This window comes from Hyperolius riggenbachi, chromosome 4 (genome assembly GCF_040937935.1).
Source record: "Hyperolius riggenbachi isolate aHypRig1 chromosome 4, aHypRig1.pri, whole genome shotgun sequence".
NCBI classification, from domain to species: Eukaryota; Metazoa; Chordata; class Amphibia; order Anura; family Hyperoliidae; genus Hyperolius; species Hyperolius riggenbachi.
This window is the reverse complement of record NC_090649.1, coordinates 259,793,384-259,809,500: the sequence shown is the minus strand read 5'-3', so window position 1 is coordinate 259,809,500 and position 16,117 is coordinate 259,793,384. Positions and strand designations below refer to the sequence as shown.

Genomic DNA, 16,117 nt, shown 5'->3' with positions numbered 1-16,117 from the left:
TTGCCTTTACTGTATTTATGTTGTGCACTATTTTCTCCTGACGACGCCCTGCTTGAAGGGTGAAACAATTGTTGAGAGCACTGTATATTTAGGCACCATATCACTCACTGTATACCATACACCCCAGTTCCCTTCCGTGAAGGGGTACCATCTCTCTCGTGACCCCTATGGGGTTTTCTTTCATGCGGTCGACTCCACATAGAGGTGTATGCGAGATATTCATGCCCTGGAATCAGGGCGACGCACACTCAGTTCTGCCGCTACATACTAATTGTGTAATTATCATTTTGAGGTAAATAGGTCAATTCACAGGTCTTCAGTGATTAGACCGGGGGTGAGATAGCTACACCCCACTGTTTGTACCTTTCAGTGGGGGGGATCAGCAAAGACCCTCATCTCCTGTCTTCTGCCAACACTATACAGACCATACTATTAGATCCCGATATCCTCATTTTCACAAACAGTAAATCGCTCGTGTGTTCTAGTGAGACCGCGTCACGCACATGAGACGGGTCCCAATCGGTGATCAAATTTTGTACTTATTGGTCTAGCTTTATGGAAGAGTGGCAAGAAGAAAGCTATTGTTAACAGAAAAGCATAAGAAGTCCCGTTTGCAGTTTGCCACAAGCCATGTGGGGGACACAGCAAACATGTGGAAGAAGGTGCTCTGGTCAGATGAGACCAAAAATGGAACTTTTTGTCCAAAATGCAAAACGCTATGGCCTCAATTCACTAAACTTTATCAAACACTTTATGAAACGTTTGATAATTTACCTCATGAGTAAAACCTAATTTTGAATTCACTAAGGTGTTATAGATTTATTGAACGTTTTATCAATAAAACAATTGATCAATATACAACAACTTAGTGAATTCAAAATTAAAAAAAGTAAATTATCAAACATTTGATAAAGTGTTTGATAAAGCTTAGTGAATTGAGGCCTATGCGTGGCGGAAAACTAACACTGCACATCACTCTGAACACACCATGCCCACTGTCAAATATGGTGGTGGCAGCATCATGCTCTGGGGGTGCTTCTCTTCAGCAGGGACAGCGAAATTGGTCAGAGTTGATGGGAAGATGGATAAAGCCAAATACAGGGCAATCTTGGAAGAAAACCTCTTGGAGTCTGCAAAAGACTTGAGACTGGGGCGGAGGTTCACCTTCCAGCAGGACAACGACCCTAAACATAAAGCCAGGGCAACAATGGAATGGTTTAAAACAAAACATATCAATGTGTTAGACTGGCCCAATCAAAGTCGAGATTTAAATACAATAGAGAATCTGTGGCAAGATCTGAAAACTGCTGTTCACAAACGCTGTCCATCTAATCTGACTGAGCTGGAGCTCTTTTGCAAAGAAGAATGGGCAAAGATTTCAGTCTCTAGATATGCAAAGCTGGTAGAGACATACCCTAAAAGACTGGCAGTTGTAATTGCAGCAAAACATGGTTCTACAAAGTATTGACTCAGGGGGCTGTAATTACGCACATCCTACTTTGCAGTCATTGAAAAAAAAATGTTTGGAATCATGTATGATTTTTGTTCCACTTCTCACGTGTACACCACTTTGTGTTGGTCTTTCATGTGGAATTCCAATAAAATTGATTTATGTTTGTGGCAGTAATATGACAAAATGTGGAAACCTTCAAGGGGGCTGAATATTTTTGCAAACCACTATATACACTACCTAGGTAAGTATATTATTTTTTGTTGTTGCATAATTCTGCATCATCACAGAAGTATTTGCATTTCATTGACCATTCCCACTAGTTAACCACTTCGTTACCAGCAGCCTCTGCCCCCCTTAAAGGGAACCTGAAGCGAGTACATTTTTTAAAAATAAATACATGACGCAGCTGCAAATGAATATTACATACTAACCTCACCGTCAGTTCCTCTCAGAAGCTCACCATGTTCTTCTTACAGTGATCCCTTCTAGTCCTGACAATATTTTGTCAGAACTGAAATATACCAGTTGCTGTCAGTTATATATCAGCAGCTGTCAGTTACAACTGAATGTGCAAGGTAATGTCCATGTATCCTTATGGCTCACGTGGGTGATATTACAGTTTAACAATGTGCTGACCAGGAAGCGGTTATGGGGTAATGGCCATTTTTAAAATGGAGGATGGAGAATTCCATTGATCACAGTGGTAAAATGGGACACAGGAGAGGAGAAAGAGATTGAGGAGTAGACTACACTGGAGGTAAGTATGAACTGTGTATGGTTATTTTGACTTTTTATTTTCAGTTCAGGTTCTCTTTAAGGACCAGAGGCTGCTGGTACGCTAAAATGCGCATACCAACGAATAACCGCAATAATTTGTCGCTCACGCCGCTCTGTCCCCGCCGCAGGCTGTTCTCTCTGCCGTCTCTATGACGGCAGAGCGCTGTGCGCCGGTCAGGAGCTGCTTTCATTGGCTCCTGACCCTGTCACTCAATGTAAGCAAATGGGATTGGCTTACAGTAATGACAGGTCCAGGAGCCAATTAAAACGGCTCCTGCCCGGCTCACAGTGCTCTGCCGTCAGAGACGGCAGGGCAGCACATTGCGCCGGGTACAAAGCGGCAAGAGCGGCGGGGACGTGCGGTGAATGGCACGTAGAGTTTACGTCCGGTCAGAACCGCAGCGCCACCCGCCCGACGTAGATTTAAACTGCGTCGGTCCGAAAGGAGTTTAAGTGAAAATGGTCTTAAAATTCCTCTGTTGGTACACAATCTATCTGCACATAGCTCTCTGTGTTTGTGCAGTGCACAGAGACATGAGCTGCACAAGCGCAGAGCGTTCACGAGAGGTGCGCCCACGCATGTGCAGAAAACCATGAACTGCCCGCGGGTCACGATCTTATGTAGGGGACAGCAGCGGCCTGGACCTAACCAGGACTTCAGTGTGGGATCCGATAGACATCTAGGGGCTGGAAGATGCCTCAGGTGAGTAAAACTGTTCTTTTTTTAGGTTGCCTCTTGTATCCTTTAAGGCAGAGCTAATTATTTGCTTACCTGTATGGACCTGTTACAAGATCTATGAATAGTGTTAGTTGACAGGCTACGTTGCAGGTACAAAGATAAAAAAAAAGGCAGCTGAAGAACAGTTTTTAACCACTTGCCGACCGCGCACTCATAACGCGCGTTGGCAAAGTGGCAGCTGCAGGACCAGCGACGCACATCTGCGTCGCCGGCTGCAGGCTAATTAATCAGGAAACAGCCGCTCGCGCGAGCGGCTGCTTCCTGTCAATGCACGGCGGGGGGCTCCGTGAATAGCCTGCGGGCCGCCGATCGCAGGCTAAATGTAAACACAAGCGGAAATAATCCGCTTTGTTTACATTTGTACAACGCTGCTAACAGTAGCAGCGTTGTACTAGATCAGCGATCCCCGGCCAATCAGCGGCCGGGGATCGCTGTCACATGACAGGCAGGAGCCTGTTAGAGGCTGCACAGGACAGATCCGTTCCTGTGCAGCCTCTGATCTCCGGGGAAGGGAGGGAGGAGAGGGGGAATCCTGCGGTGGAGGGGGCTTTGAGGTGCCCCCCCCCCGCCAGCCACACGCAGGCAGGAGCGATCAGACCCCCCCAGCACATCATCCCCCTAGTGGGGAAAAAGGGGGGGCAATCTGGTCGCTCTGCCTGGTGTTTGATCTGTGCTGGGGGCTGTAGAGCCCACCCAGCACAGATCAGCGAAATCAGCGCTGGTCCTTAAGGGGGGGTAAAGGCTGAGTCATCAAGTGGTTAACTAAATCTACAACTTACAACTAAATCTACAATTTACAATTAAATCTACAACATAGTAGGTCAACAATGTTAAGTTTTAGTTTGTTGATTCCTGTTTCAAACCAGGATTTAAAGGGAGCAACATAAACATTAGACATGCTATTTTACAAAGAGAACCACTTAACCATCAAGAATACTGATCCAGCTAAGAATAAATGTAAGTGTTCGCTATGCAGGGGACCATTCATTATTTTATTAGAATAATAAAATATTCATATAAATGTATGGGATGATAAAGACAAAAAAGCTTTAAAATTAGAACACAGATAATTTCATGAATTTGTCCTGTGCATTTACATTTTGTCATTTCTTTTGTTTCGGCTTATCAGCTTTATTATAAATATCTGCAAAATATTAATAGGATTTAACTGATGTCAAGCTGCTATATAGGAAATTGAACAGTTTTTTGTTATTCCTCGGAGGCTGAGGACTTTCTGGGACGGAGAACAAGATCTTTAATTTTGGAGGACAGTTCTTGAAGCTCTTTTTTAATGGTATCAGACGATTTCTCTGGTTCCTCTGCTGGGTCTCCAGTTGTGTCTGCATCTTCATCCTCCTTCTGCTTTGTCTGACCTATAAGCTGTTTGACCACAAGGCTTTGGTAATTAACCAGAAGGCTCTGCTGATCCTGAGAAAAGTGGTATTAAAAAAAAAAAAAAGAAGAAATGCTGAAAAACAGGCAAGTCGTGAAAATGTGCAAATTAAAAAGTTGGTTAAATTAGTCTAAACTTGGCTTACACATTAAAGTTAAAGGTAAGTCATAGGTAAATAATTACCCTTTTAATTCAGTATTGTACCCAAATAACAATCAAATGCATTTCTGAACACGAATGAATGAAGCAATGAACCCCACCCCCAAAGGCAACCCCCGGCAAAAAAAAACACAATACACCAGTGCACATAAAGAGTATATTCACAACTAACGAAATGTGGACATAGCAAAAAGTACTATACCTTAAAGGATACCTTAGTCCTTAATAAATCCACAGACTGATGCCCTGTGTGTGTGTGGGGAGTTTACATAGTTATTTTGGTTGAAAAAAGACATACGTCCATCGAGTTCAACCAGTATAAAGTACAACACCAGCCTGCTCCCTCACATACCCCTGTTGATCCAGAGGAAGGCAAAAAAAAACCCTTACAAGGCTTGGTCCAATTAGCCCCAAAAGGGAAAAATTCCTTCCCGACTCCAGATGGCAATCAGATAAAATCCCTGGATCAACATCATTAGGCATTACCTAGTAATTGTAGCCATGGATGTCTTTCAACGCAAGGAAAGCATCTAAGCCCCCTTTAAATGCAGGTATAGAGTTTGCCATAACGACTTCCCGTGGCAATGCATTCCACATCGTAATCACTCTTACTGTATAGAACCCTTTCCTAAATAAATGGCTAAAACGTTTTCCTCCATGCGCAGATCATGTCCTCTAGTCCTTTGAGAAGGCCTAGGGACAAAAAAACTCATCTGCCAAGCTTTTATATTGCCCTCTGATGTATTTATACATGTTGCTAATTAGATCCCCTCTAAAGCGTCTTTTCTTTAGACTAGGTGTACACAGGCTTACCGCACCGCCTGTGGCCCGGTGTCTGCCTCAGTTTCAGTTGTACGAGTACGAGTCCTGGTCAGCGCCCTCGGACCCAGACATACTACGCTGCGCATGTGCAGTATTGTCTGTAGAGCATCTGGGGTCCCCAGTGCGCTGAGCGCAGTCACCAGGTGCTCAAGTGGACATACTGCGCATGTAGTATGTCCGTGTCAGAGGGTGCCGACCAGGACCCATACAACAGAGCGATAGCGGGGAAACAGAGGCAGATGCCGGGCCACAGGAGGTGCTGTAAGCCTATGCACACCTCCCCACACACACAGGATGTCAGTTAGTGGCTTTATTAAGGATTAAGGTATCCTTTAAGGTGTCTAGGGATTGAGCTGTAAGCAACCTTGTGAGATTGAGCTGTAAGCAACCTTGTGGGACACTTGTATACATGCTAGTTTCTTGGTGGAGAGAGCCTCGAACAGCCGCCGCTGTATTATTTTTGCGGCTGCAGTAAGTTAATAAATAAGAAATTAATAAGGAAAAAAAAAATCTTGTAAGAAAAAAAATGTATACAGCAGCACCACAATGATTATATTTAAAATACCCTCAGGAGGAATAACCTGTTTAATCTGTATGTCAAAAGAAAAAGAAGCAATTACCAGGAGGAAATATTCAATTTTGTGCAGAACAACATTTGTTTTCCTTTTTAGCTCCTCAGGGCCTTTCAAAAGACACTGCATAATTACTTAGTTTCATTTAAAAAGTTTTTTCTTCCCGTCAACAAAATGGTTTATTTATATGAAAATATAAACGGATGGTATTAGCCTGGTGATAATCCTTGCCTAGTCCAAATGTGAAGCCTGGCATTCATGCCAAAGAGTTCATCAGACCAGAGAATGTTCTTTTTCATGGCTTGAAAGTCCTTCAGGTGCCTTTTGGCAAACGCCAAGCGGGCAGCCATGTGCCTTTTACTAAGGAATGGTTCCCATTTGGCCACTCTACCATACAGGCCTGATTGGTGGATTGCTGTAGAGACAGTTGTCCTTCTGGAAGGTTCTCCTCTCTCCACAGAGGACCTCTGGAGCTCTGACAGAATGACTATAGGGGTCTTGGTTACTTCCCTGACTAAGGCCCTTCTCCCCCGATCACTCAGTTTAGATGCCCAGACAGGTCTAGGAAGAATCCTGGTGGTTTTGAACTTCTTCCTCTTAACCCATTCAGGTTCCGTCGTTTTCAGGTGAGAAATGTTCACCTCCCATTCATTAGCCTATAACTTTATCACTACTTATCACAATGCACTGATCTATATCTTGTTTTTTCCGCCACCAATTAGGCTTTCTTTGGGGGGTACATTTTGCTAAGAGCCACTTTACTGTAAATGCATTTTAACAGGAAGAATAAGAAAAAAACGGAAAAAATTCATTATTTCTCAGTTTTCAGCCACTATAGTTTTAAAATAATACATGCCTCCATAATTAAAACTCACGTATTGTATTTGCCCATATGTCCCGGTTATTACACCGTTAAAATTATGTCCCTATCACAATGTATGGCGACAATATTTTATTTGGAAATAAATGTGCATTTTTTCCGTTTTGCATCTATCACTATTTACAAGTTTAAAATAAAAAAAATATAGAAATATTTCATCTTTACATTGATATTTAAAAAGTTTAGACCCTTAGGTAAATATTTACATGTTTTTTTTTCTTTTTTATTGTAATGGTTTTGTTTTTTTTATAGTAAACCTTTTATTTGGGTAGTTTTGGGAGGGTGGGAGGTAAACAATAGATTTATAATGTAAATGTGTGTTAATTTAAAAAAATTTTTTTACAGGTGTAGTATTACTTTTTGGCCACAAGATGGCGGCCATGAGTTTGTTTACATGACGTCACTCTAAGCGTAACATACGCTTACAGTGACGCATCGGGAAGGGAACGGCCAGAAAAGGCGCAGCTTCCGAGAGAAGCTGTCGCTTTTTCAGCGGGGGAGAGGAATCAATGATCGGGCACCATAGCCCGATACATTGATTCCCTGGCTACCGAATCCGCGGCCGGGAGTGCGCGTGCAGGCGCGCGATCGGCCGCGGGAGCGCGCATGGTTCCTGGACGTAGAAACTACGTCCAGGAACCAAAATAGGTTAAGGATGATGGAGGCCACTGTGCTCATTGGGACCTTCAAAGCAGTAGAAAATTTTCTGTCTTCGGATGTCTCTTTGTGAGCACCATAGTACCTGATCCCATTATCATATGATCAAATAGATCTACTGCAGCAACTTCTTGGACATGCTCAATTAAACTACATATCATAAGCTCTTGCAGCCCATCAGTTTTCACATGCCCCTTTCCAACCATATCACGATAGCATTACTCCAAATGGCTATCCCTCCCAGTGTGTTGCTTTACTACATATACCAGAACACCTTTTGCAGCCCCATATGATTATGTTGAGTGACCAATCATGGGCACCTCCGGCAACATTAGGTTTAGACTACACACCCCACAAATCTTTGCTGTGTATTAATTGAAAGCTGACCTATTGTTGTCCTATCACAGTGCTTTCATCTTGTAAGGCCAGCAGTCTTGGGTACTGCTGCCTTACTACATATCCCACAATCCTAGTCTGTGCCTCCCCATGTGACCTCATGGACCAATCATGGGCGCTCAATTCATTTCAATGAACACTCCCAGGGGAATGCACAGTTTGCAGAAGGATCTCCTAATGCCTGAATTAAGGTAGCACTATTTATATTCCCACTATTTGCTCACTCTCTGTGATCCCTGATGATGGCTACACAGCCCAAACTGGTAGGAATGACTAAAGAGTGGGCACTCATATGGTTCTATCTATCTAAACTAGATTGTATCCTTGAATCCCTGTTGTTCAGGATCTACGATGTAAACAATTGTTTTTATGTTGTTTTAGATTTTGAATAAAGTAACTGGCTTGCATTTTACCTGGATGGTAAAAGTTTGCTTTGACTGTATTTGGTTATGGTCATCATTGTTTAATGAGTATCGAGTGTCTACAGGGAAAGGCTGGCTGTGTTGATCATAACAGGGAGTGTACTTCTACTAATTTTTAATAAATTTGCCAAAACTTTAAGTAAACTTTTATTCACGTTGTCATTATGGGGTGTTGTGTGTAGAATTCTGAGGGGGAAAATGAATTTAATCAACTTTGGAATAGGACTGTAACATAACAAAATGCGGAAAAAGTGATGCGTGGTATATACTTTCCAGGTGCATGATACAAATATAAGGCAGTTTCTATTTTAGGGTTACTGAAATTTAGTAGTATGGTAGACCGGCACAGTCAATTTCTTCAATGTTCTTTTATTTTTCAAATGCCATATACAGGCATATCAGCAACGTTTCAAATTGTATAGCTCCTTTCTCAAGCTAGGCTGCATAGGTGCTCTAGCTTTGGAAAGGAGCTATACACTTTGAAACATTGCTGATATGGCATTTGAAAAACAAAAGAGCATTGAAGAAATTGATGGTGCCGGTCTACCATACTACTACTGATATACATCTGGAGTGTTGACAGACCGACCGTGGCACGTCGTCTTGCTACGGTGGAGTGCTTTCACTACATCTACAGAGGGTTACTGAAATGTGAAATGGAACAGTACACTACTTCTAAAAGTAGTATTTTGCATATTGTTGTTTTAAAGGTATAAAAGAGGAGCTGTCAGCCATACTATGCCAGATAAAAAAAAAAAACGACATATATAAGTAGATAAAAATTTGCTTTACTTACATAACATATGTATTACACTGTCTACATGTTAATATCAGTGAATTTTATAAAATAAAAAAAGGTAAATAGAGAAAATTCTGTTCGCTGGCAGGGGCTATCTTTAGTCCCTCCAGCTGAAGCCAAGGCTGAGGTCATTTCCTCCCTTACTCCCCCTCCTCCTCCCCACAGCAATAGCGAGCACATCAGTGGCATCCCCGCATCCTTGGGAACCTCCCAGCCCTGCTACGGTATCCATAGGGATTCGCTCTGCATTTATCCTCAACCCTGCAGCATCCCCTCCTCGTCCCGCAGCATTACAGCTCTTAGCGGGGAAGAATAAATGCAGCTCCATCGCCTGGAACCATGTTGAGGCGAGTGTGTGTGCTGCATATATTCTTCCTGGCTAAGCTCTACAATGCTGCGGGATGAGCGCCAAGCGGGGATGCTACAGGGTTGAGCGTAAATGCAGGGAATCCCTATGGAAATGGTAGCAGGGCCGAGGGTCCCCATGGATGCAGGGGTGCCCACCTAATTCGGCGGAGATCATGTCTGTCGGCTGGAGAGCGGGGAGGGGGCGGACGGTGGCAGACACGGAGGCAGCCAATGAGAGGAATAGGCGTGAGAGTGACACAGGCTGCAGCCAATCAGGCTGAACTAGCTTTGTCTGTGGAGAAGGAGAGTAAAGTAAAGGAGAACTCCCCCCGCTCCAGCCTGCACTGCAACTTTTCTTTTGCGGCTGATTACTGCGTAATAGTAAGAGCTGGGAACATGAGGATTAATATGTGCAATAAAAAAGTAAGATTGATTTTGAAGTTAGGCATTGCCTTTTTAGCATTTCTTTTATCTGTTTAACAGATAGAAATAGAGAATTGAGTTTGTTTTTCATGCCTAACAGTTACTCTTTAAGGTATTTTGTACATGCAGAACTGCTAATCTGTGTCCTGTTCATGGCAATACCTCTGGGATCTTGGTGCTCAGGAAAGCAATAATCTGTGGCACACATCTTCCTGGAGCATGAATCATGCAGTGTGTTGTGAACTGAAACAGCAAGACGGATGTCAGATGAAGGATCAGGGCTGCATCTTCTGTAACTTTAAGCTGCTCTATAAGTGCTTGCCTGTGCTGGAACAGAATTTGCCTGAAAAACACAAATTTTTATTACGTCTTGTTGTGAAATGATACAATCAAAGAAAGGTTTTCATCACTGTATATTCTCAGTTTCATTGCAGATCTTAGTTAAAAATTGTGCTTTGATATTGTTCTCACTGCTTCTACAGTCGGATGTTGACCCTACCTACCCTTTATCATGACTCTATTAAAATACTGATGCTGTATCTGCAAATACAAGAATAACAGTATGAACTACTGAGGACTCATGTTTAAAATGTTCCAACACAGATGATGAAGGTGCTACCGTATGGGGGAATTCCAGTTTATTGCTCAACTTGCCCAAGGAAGGGTTCACTGCCCCAAATCATCTGCCCTGTCTGTGTAGTGCAACTGTGAGGCTGCTATATACAAAATAAACAGGAAATCCCTCGTAGGGTTGAACAATATCAGAGTGGATAATCCATTAGACCCCTTACTATCTGACATTTTTCCTACTCCAGATATAAATGTTTGAGCACTCCCACTCACACAAGAATCATGTCCTTAGTTTCAAAAAGCTGAAGTTAAGGGCAACTGGTCACCTCTGCTTCAGGCTCTCCATTTTACATGCATCCCCTTAAAGTGGACCTGAACTCAGAACGTTCTCTCTGCTCTAAAAGATACACAACAGCATTATAACCTTTAAGCAAAAACATTTTTTGTAACAGCTGATGTAAATCCTAAAATAAATCTTCACTGTTTCTACTTCCTGATTCATGGAAGCAGACATATTGTTAATATTAACTATATTGCTATATTGTGCTTTCAAATGAGCTTATCTGCTATCTGCCATGGCAGTCAGGTGACCCAGGGAGAGATCAAATTAAAACTTGTGATTGGACACAAATGAGGGGGAATTGTACAGGCTAAACTCTCTAAATACATACAGGGGATATTTCTCTATGTTTTACTTCTGTCCTGTGCAAGAGTTAAGATCCACTGTAAACCAATGGGGTGACAGGGGCATAGCACCAGCCCGCACAGTATTATACTGTGTACATTAGTGTCCTTGAAATAGCTCTATTTTTACATTCAGTACCAACATGCACATAAAACAGTGCAACTGTTGGCCATTCATAAGGGTTAGTAGCATCCAATGTAAACTAAGAACAGCCAAAAAAATGTGATTAGAGATTTGGAATCTTTTGAGATGAGGGCGAGATAAGAAAAAAAAACTAACTCAAAATAAAAATGTAAAGTACATTATATCTTCATTATTTCCAAGAACATTGTTGCTTAATAGGGTTAGGTACCTTTCTTTCTTCTTATCTCCTTTCTTTACTAATATACCACACGAGTCTGCTGCTGAGTCAAGGCAAGACAGAAATTCTTCTATATTCTGTTTGGGGACAAAAGCCAAATTCATGTAACTTAAAACTTTCTAGTATTAAAATTTTGAAAATACTATATTTTCTTAGTCAATGAAATAGCTCACCGCACAAGGTCCTGTAAAAATAGTCAACAGGTGCATACATAAGTCATGACAATGCCTTCAGTCTATAGACAAACAAATGCTGATTGAGGGACCTAACTAATCCAATGAGATAGGCAAAGGAAGTTAAAAAGTGCCCAAGGCATTTTTTAATTTAACAAAAAAAAGGACACAGAGGCATGTTCCCATCTAAAGGACATGCCTCTGTTTTCCCTCCGAGCCACTGACAGCCCCCTGTGCTGTGCTAGCCTCCCTTGCATCTGGCGACATTGAGATTGTCAACAGAGTAATGGGGAAGGGGCGTCCATAGCTGGAGAAGAACTCCTGCATAACGCCCCTTCCCCATCTCTAAGAGCCTCTTACTGGCTCTCCTCTATCTGCTCCCCCTATCCCCCGTCCCCTGCATACGACTCAGCGCTCTGTATTCACGGAGAAGAGCACAGAGCTGATTATCCAGCATTGTGACTCCAAAGGTCACAAAAATGAAACTTAAGCATTGCAGGAGATACGAGCGATGGAGAGATGCGGGCAATGGACACTACCTGATCCGGCCACCCTCCTAGATCAGGCAGTAGGCTTTTTTTTAATGTTATGTGCGGCTCGAGTTCTCTTTAAGGTTGTAGCTGATTTAGCACATTTGTAGCATAAATACTGTATCTGATACTCATTTTCTTTACACTTATTCTTGAAGGATTAGCATTCAGTAATACAATTTGTGTTTGTTATATCATACTTCAAGAAACTACTGTAAGTGCAAATGCAAATGTATCATGTAGAGCAGCGATTCTAAACATTTTTACACCACGTACCCCTTTCTGAAAGATGGAAATGGGGAGTACCCCTATTGTAAATATAATCTCAAGTACCCCTTTCACACATATTTGTAAGATAAATTCAGTGTTTGTATATAAATGAGATGTTGAGAGGAGGACAATATGATGAATGGAGAATGAAAGGAAGATGAAAGGATGAAAAAAGGACAAGAGGAGGATGGAAGGATGAGAGCAGGTTGAGACAGCAAAAGGAGGAGCAGAGAACAAGAGGATTGGGAATGAAAAGAAAAAAAATGGATGAAGAGAGGACGAGAGAGTGGGTTTTTTTTTTTGCATAAAATTTAGCATCTAATCAATTATCAATATTAATTGTTTTTAAAGCTACCTCACACATTTCAATTTTAAACCTTCATGATGTTCACAAAGAAATAAGTGCCTTAGTTTGCGCCATGCATTTTTAACTGTATGAGTAACAATATTGTTTCCCATTTAAGTTTACTAACAATTTTAATATTTAACCACTTCCCAACTGAGGGGTTTTACCCCTTGACCACCAGAGCAATTTTCACCTTTCAGCGCTCCTTCCATTCATTCGTCTATAATTTTATCATTACTTATCGCAATGAAATGAACTATATCTTGTTTTTTTCGCCACCAATTAGGCTTTCTTTAGGTGGGACATTATGCCAAGAATAATTTTATTCTAAATGTGTTTTAATGGGAAAATAGGAAAAAATGTGGGAAAAAATTTATTATTTTTCAGTTTTCGCCCTTTATAGTTTTTAAATAATGCATGCTACTGTAATTAAAACCCATTAAATGTATATGCCTATTTATCCCGGTTATAAAACTGTTTAAATTTTGTCCCTATCACAATGTTTGCCGCCAATATTTTAGTTGGAAATAAAGGTGCATTTTTTTCAGTTTTGCGTCCATCCCTAATTATAAGCCAATAGTTTATAAAGTAACAGTGTTATACCCTCTTGACATAAATATTTAAAAAGTTCAGTCCCTAAGGTAACTATTTATGTTTTTTTTTTAATTGTAAATTTTTTATTTTTTTTTTAATTACAAAAAAAAAAAAAATTGGGGAGTGTGGGAGGTAAGGAGTTAATTTTTTGTGTAAAACAAGTTTATTTGTGTTTAGAAAATGGTTAGGGTGTAGTTTTACTATTTGGCCACAAGATGGCAACATTACAAATTTGTTTCATGCTACCTGCAAGCGTCCTTCCGGACTCTTGCAGGAAGTAGAAAGAGGCTGGGACTTTGTTATTTTTTCACAATGATCGCGCTGCTCAGCCGAGCGGCAGCAGGTCATTGCGGGGCTTAGATCAACGAACGGGAATGGATTTTCCCGTTCGTTGATCTCTGGGCGAGCGGGCGGCGGCGTGTTTACTAGCGGCGGGCGGCGTGTTTACGAGCGGGAACGCGGACAGCGGCGGGAGTGCGCAAAGTACGGATTTCTCCGTCCCTGGGGGTGAAAGGATGGAAAAAGGGGCGGAGAAATCCGTACGCGCGGGGGTAAAGTGGTTAATGCAGCTAATCAAGAGAATTTCCTTTTGGAGAAGCCAGTCACATGACCTAGAGATCTGTATGCAAATACAGAGCTGCCTGCAAAGTGGGTGTTTCTCTCTCTGCACAGAGCAGAGCAGTCACCTAAGCATGCCCGCCCACTTCCTTAGCCCTTGTGGAACACAGGGAGTTGTTAGGGTCATTTCTGTGTTTACAGGAAAAGACTGGCTGGTCTCCTCTCCCAGCACCTTCCCAACTACATTATGTGAAAAATGATAGGATGGGGAAAGAGTTCTGATCGCTCAGACTTCTGCACAGTCCGGGAAGCTGCATCTGACATTCTCACAAGAAGCCAGCACTGCAAACCCTGTCAACCAGGGAGTAAAACATATGAATAATACAAAAATGTTTTATGAGAAGTGTATACAATATGCAAAAAAACATGAGCCAGAACTAATGCTAGGTACACACCATACAATATTCTGTTAGATTTAATCTTTTTTTCGAACGTTTTCCCAATCGATTTTCATTCAGTTCTATGAAAATCGTAAAAAAAAATAATAAAAAAGACGATAAACGATCTGAAAAACGATCGAAATTCAGATCAGACTGCAACGGTTGTGGAATTCTCTCCGTGATCAGCGCACAAGACGTGCGCTAATACTGCGGAAATCCTCCACAAGCGTATAATTTGAGGGAACCCAGCAAAAGGTGCAATGCACCTGTAGAGGGAAATTCCTGTCGGCAGGTGGAGCTGTGGAGTGCAGAGGAACAGCTCCTCTGCCCTGCCACACACGCCAGACAGGAATTGAACGAAGGGAAGAAACGCAGGGCAAGATAGCCCTGAAAGAGAGAGATCAAAGTGACAGAGGGTATGTGTGTCCACCAATCTAGTCGCCACCCTGCGACGATGAACACACAACCATGAAGAACAGGTGAGAAGGCAATCGCCAGAGATGGCGATTGCTAACAGCGACACAAGACTGAATAAGCACAGATGAGGAATGTATGTATGTCCACCAATCTAGCCGCCACCCTGCGACGGAGGACACACAACAAAGGAAACCGAGTGAGAACGCAATCGCCTGAGAAGCGATTGCGAATGAGATTGAGCAAAGGGACAGATTGTATGTGTGTGCACCAAGCTAGTCGCCAACCCGCGACGATGCATACACAACAACAGATATGAAGTAGGAACGCAATCGCAGGAGAGGCAATTGCCAGAGGTGACACAAGGCTACAGCAAGGCAGAGCACGAGAGTAGCAAAGGCACAGCAAATCATACAATGAGAAGATAAGGAAAATAACAAACGCTAACTAAACGCGAACACCGCACTCATTCGCAACAGTGCATGCGTTTATGCGCGGTCTCTGCGTGTTAAGCACAACAGAGACAAGCACGCCTAACTAACCACCGACAGACAAACATGAAACAGAGGACGCGAGCGCTTGCCTAACGGTTACCTCACCGAGCCTCCAGCAAGCGTTCGTAGCAGACAAGACAGATACATGAAAACAGGAATAAGTGAGAGAGACGGATCCACCGCACTAGCGCAAGGCGAGTGCGATCCAGGCAAGACAGATTAGATGAGATAGCTGGTAGCAACCGCTGCTCCAGCTATACTCCAAGAACAAAGATCAGAACGACTTCCTGTCGACCACCTCTGGGACAGAACAATCGCAACAGACAAACAAAACAGATATGCAATCCTAACTGCACTAGGGAATCTGCCTAGTGCCGTCCCAGGAATTACTCTAAGCTAATCTTCAAACAATGAGCAAGGCTGACACTCCAAGAGTGTTTCACAGGACTAACCCTTATGACCAGCCAAGGTCTGTGATATCACATGGTATTTATAGTACAAACCTACAAAGGATGTGGCTAGGCAATTTGCATGACAAACTTATGCAAATTCCTCAGCAGCAGCAAGCTGCAGAACTGACAAAAGGTCTCTCTTCCAGAGACCTGCAAAATGCAGACCTGAACAGTGGTCAAAAAGCTGCCTGCCTGCGCAGGCAGCTGAGCGGATCATTACAGTACCCCCCCCCCCCCCCCTCTACCCCTCTAGGGTCGAATTCCAGATGAGTCTCTAAACTGATATTTGCAAAAGACTCTAACTGAAGACTCATGAAGGTCGAGACAGCCCGACAAGGCCCAATTCCAGAGTCAGCCCACCCGAAACCGACCTCATTGGAAGGAGAAGCC

At 42.6% G+C, this 16,117-nt stretch overlaps 1 protein-coding gene across 1 annotated transcript in view; it reads right to left on the bottom strand.

Annotated features, from left to right (window-relative positions):
• Positions 1 to 3,940: 3,940 nt before the first annotated feature.
• Positions 3,941 to 16,117, bottom strand: part of UFL1 (UFM1 specific ligase 1) — a 93,115-nt gene continuing 80,938 nt past the window's right edge. The window contains exons 17-19 of the mRNA XM_068231184.1: positions 11,448 to 11,533; positions 10,003 to 10,183; positions 3,941 to 4,397 (exon numbers count right to left, since the gene is read on the bottom strand). Of these exons, the coding sequence (XP_068087285.1) occupies positions 4,179 to 4,397; positions 10,003 to 10,183; positions 11,448 to 11,533 (486 nt within the window). The 3' untranslated portion in view covers positions 3,941 to 4,178. The remainder of the gene's footprint in view (positions 4,398 to 10,002; positions 10,184 to 11,447; positions 11,534 to 16,117) is intronic.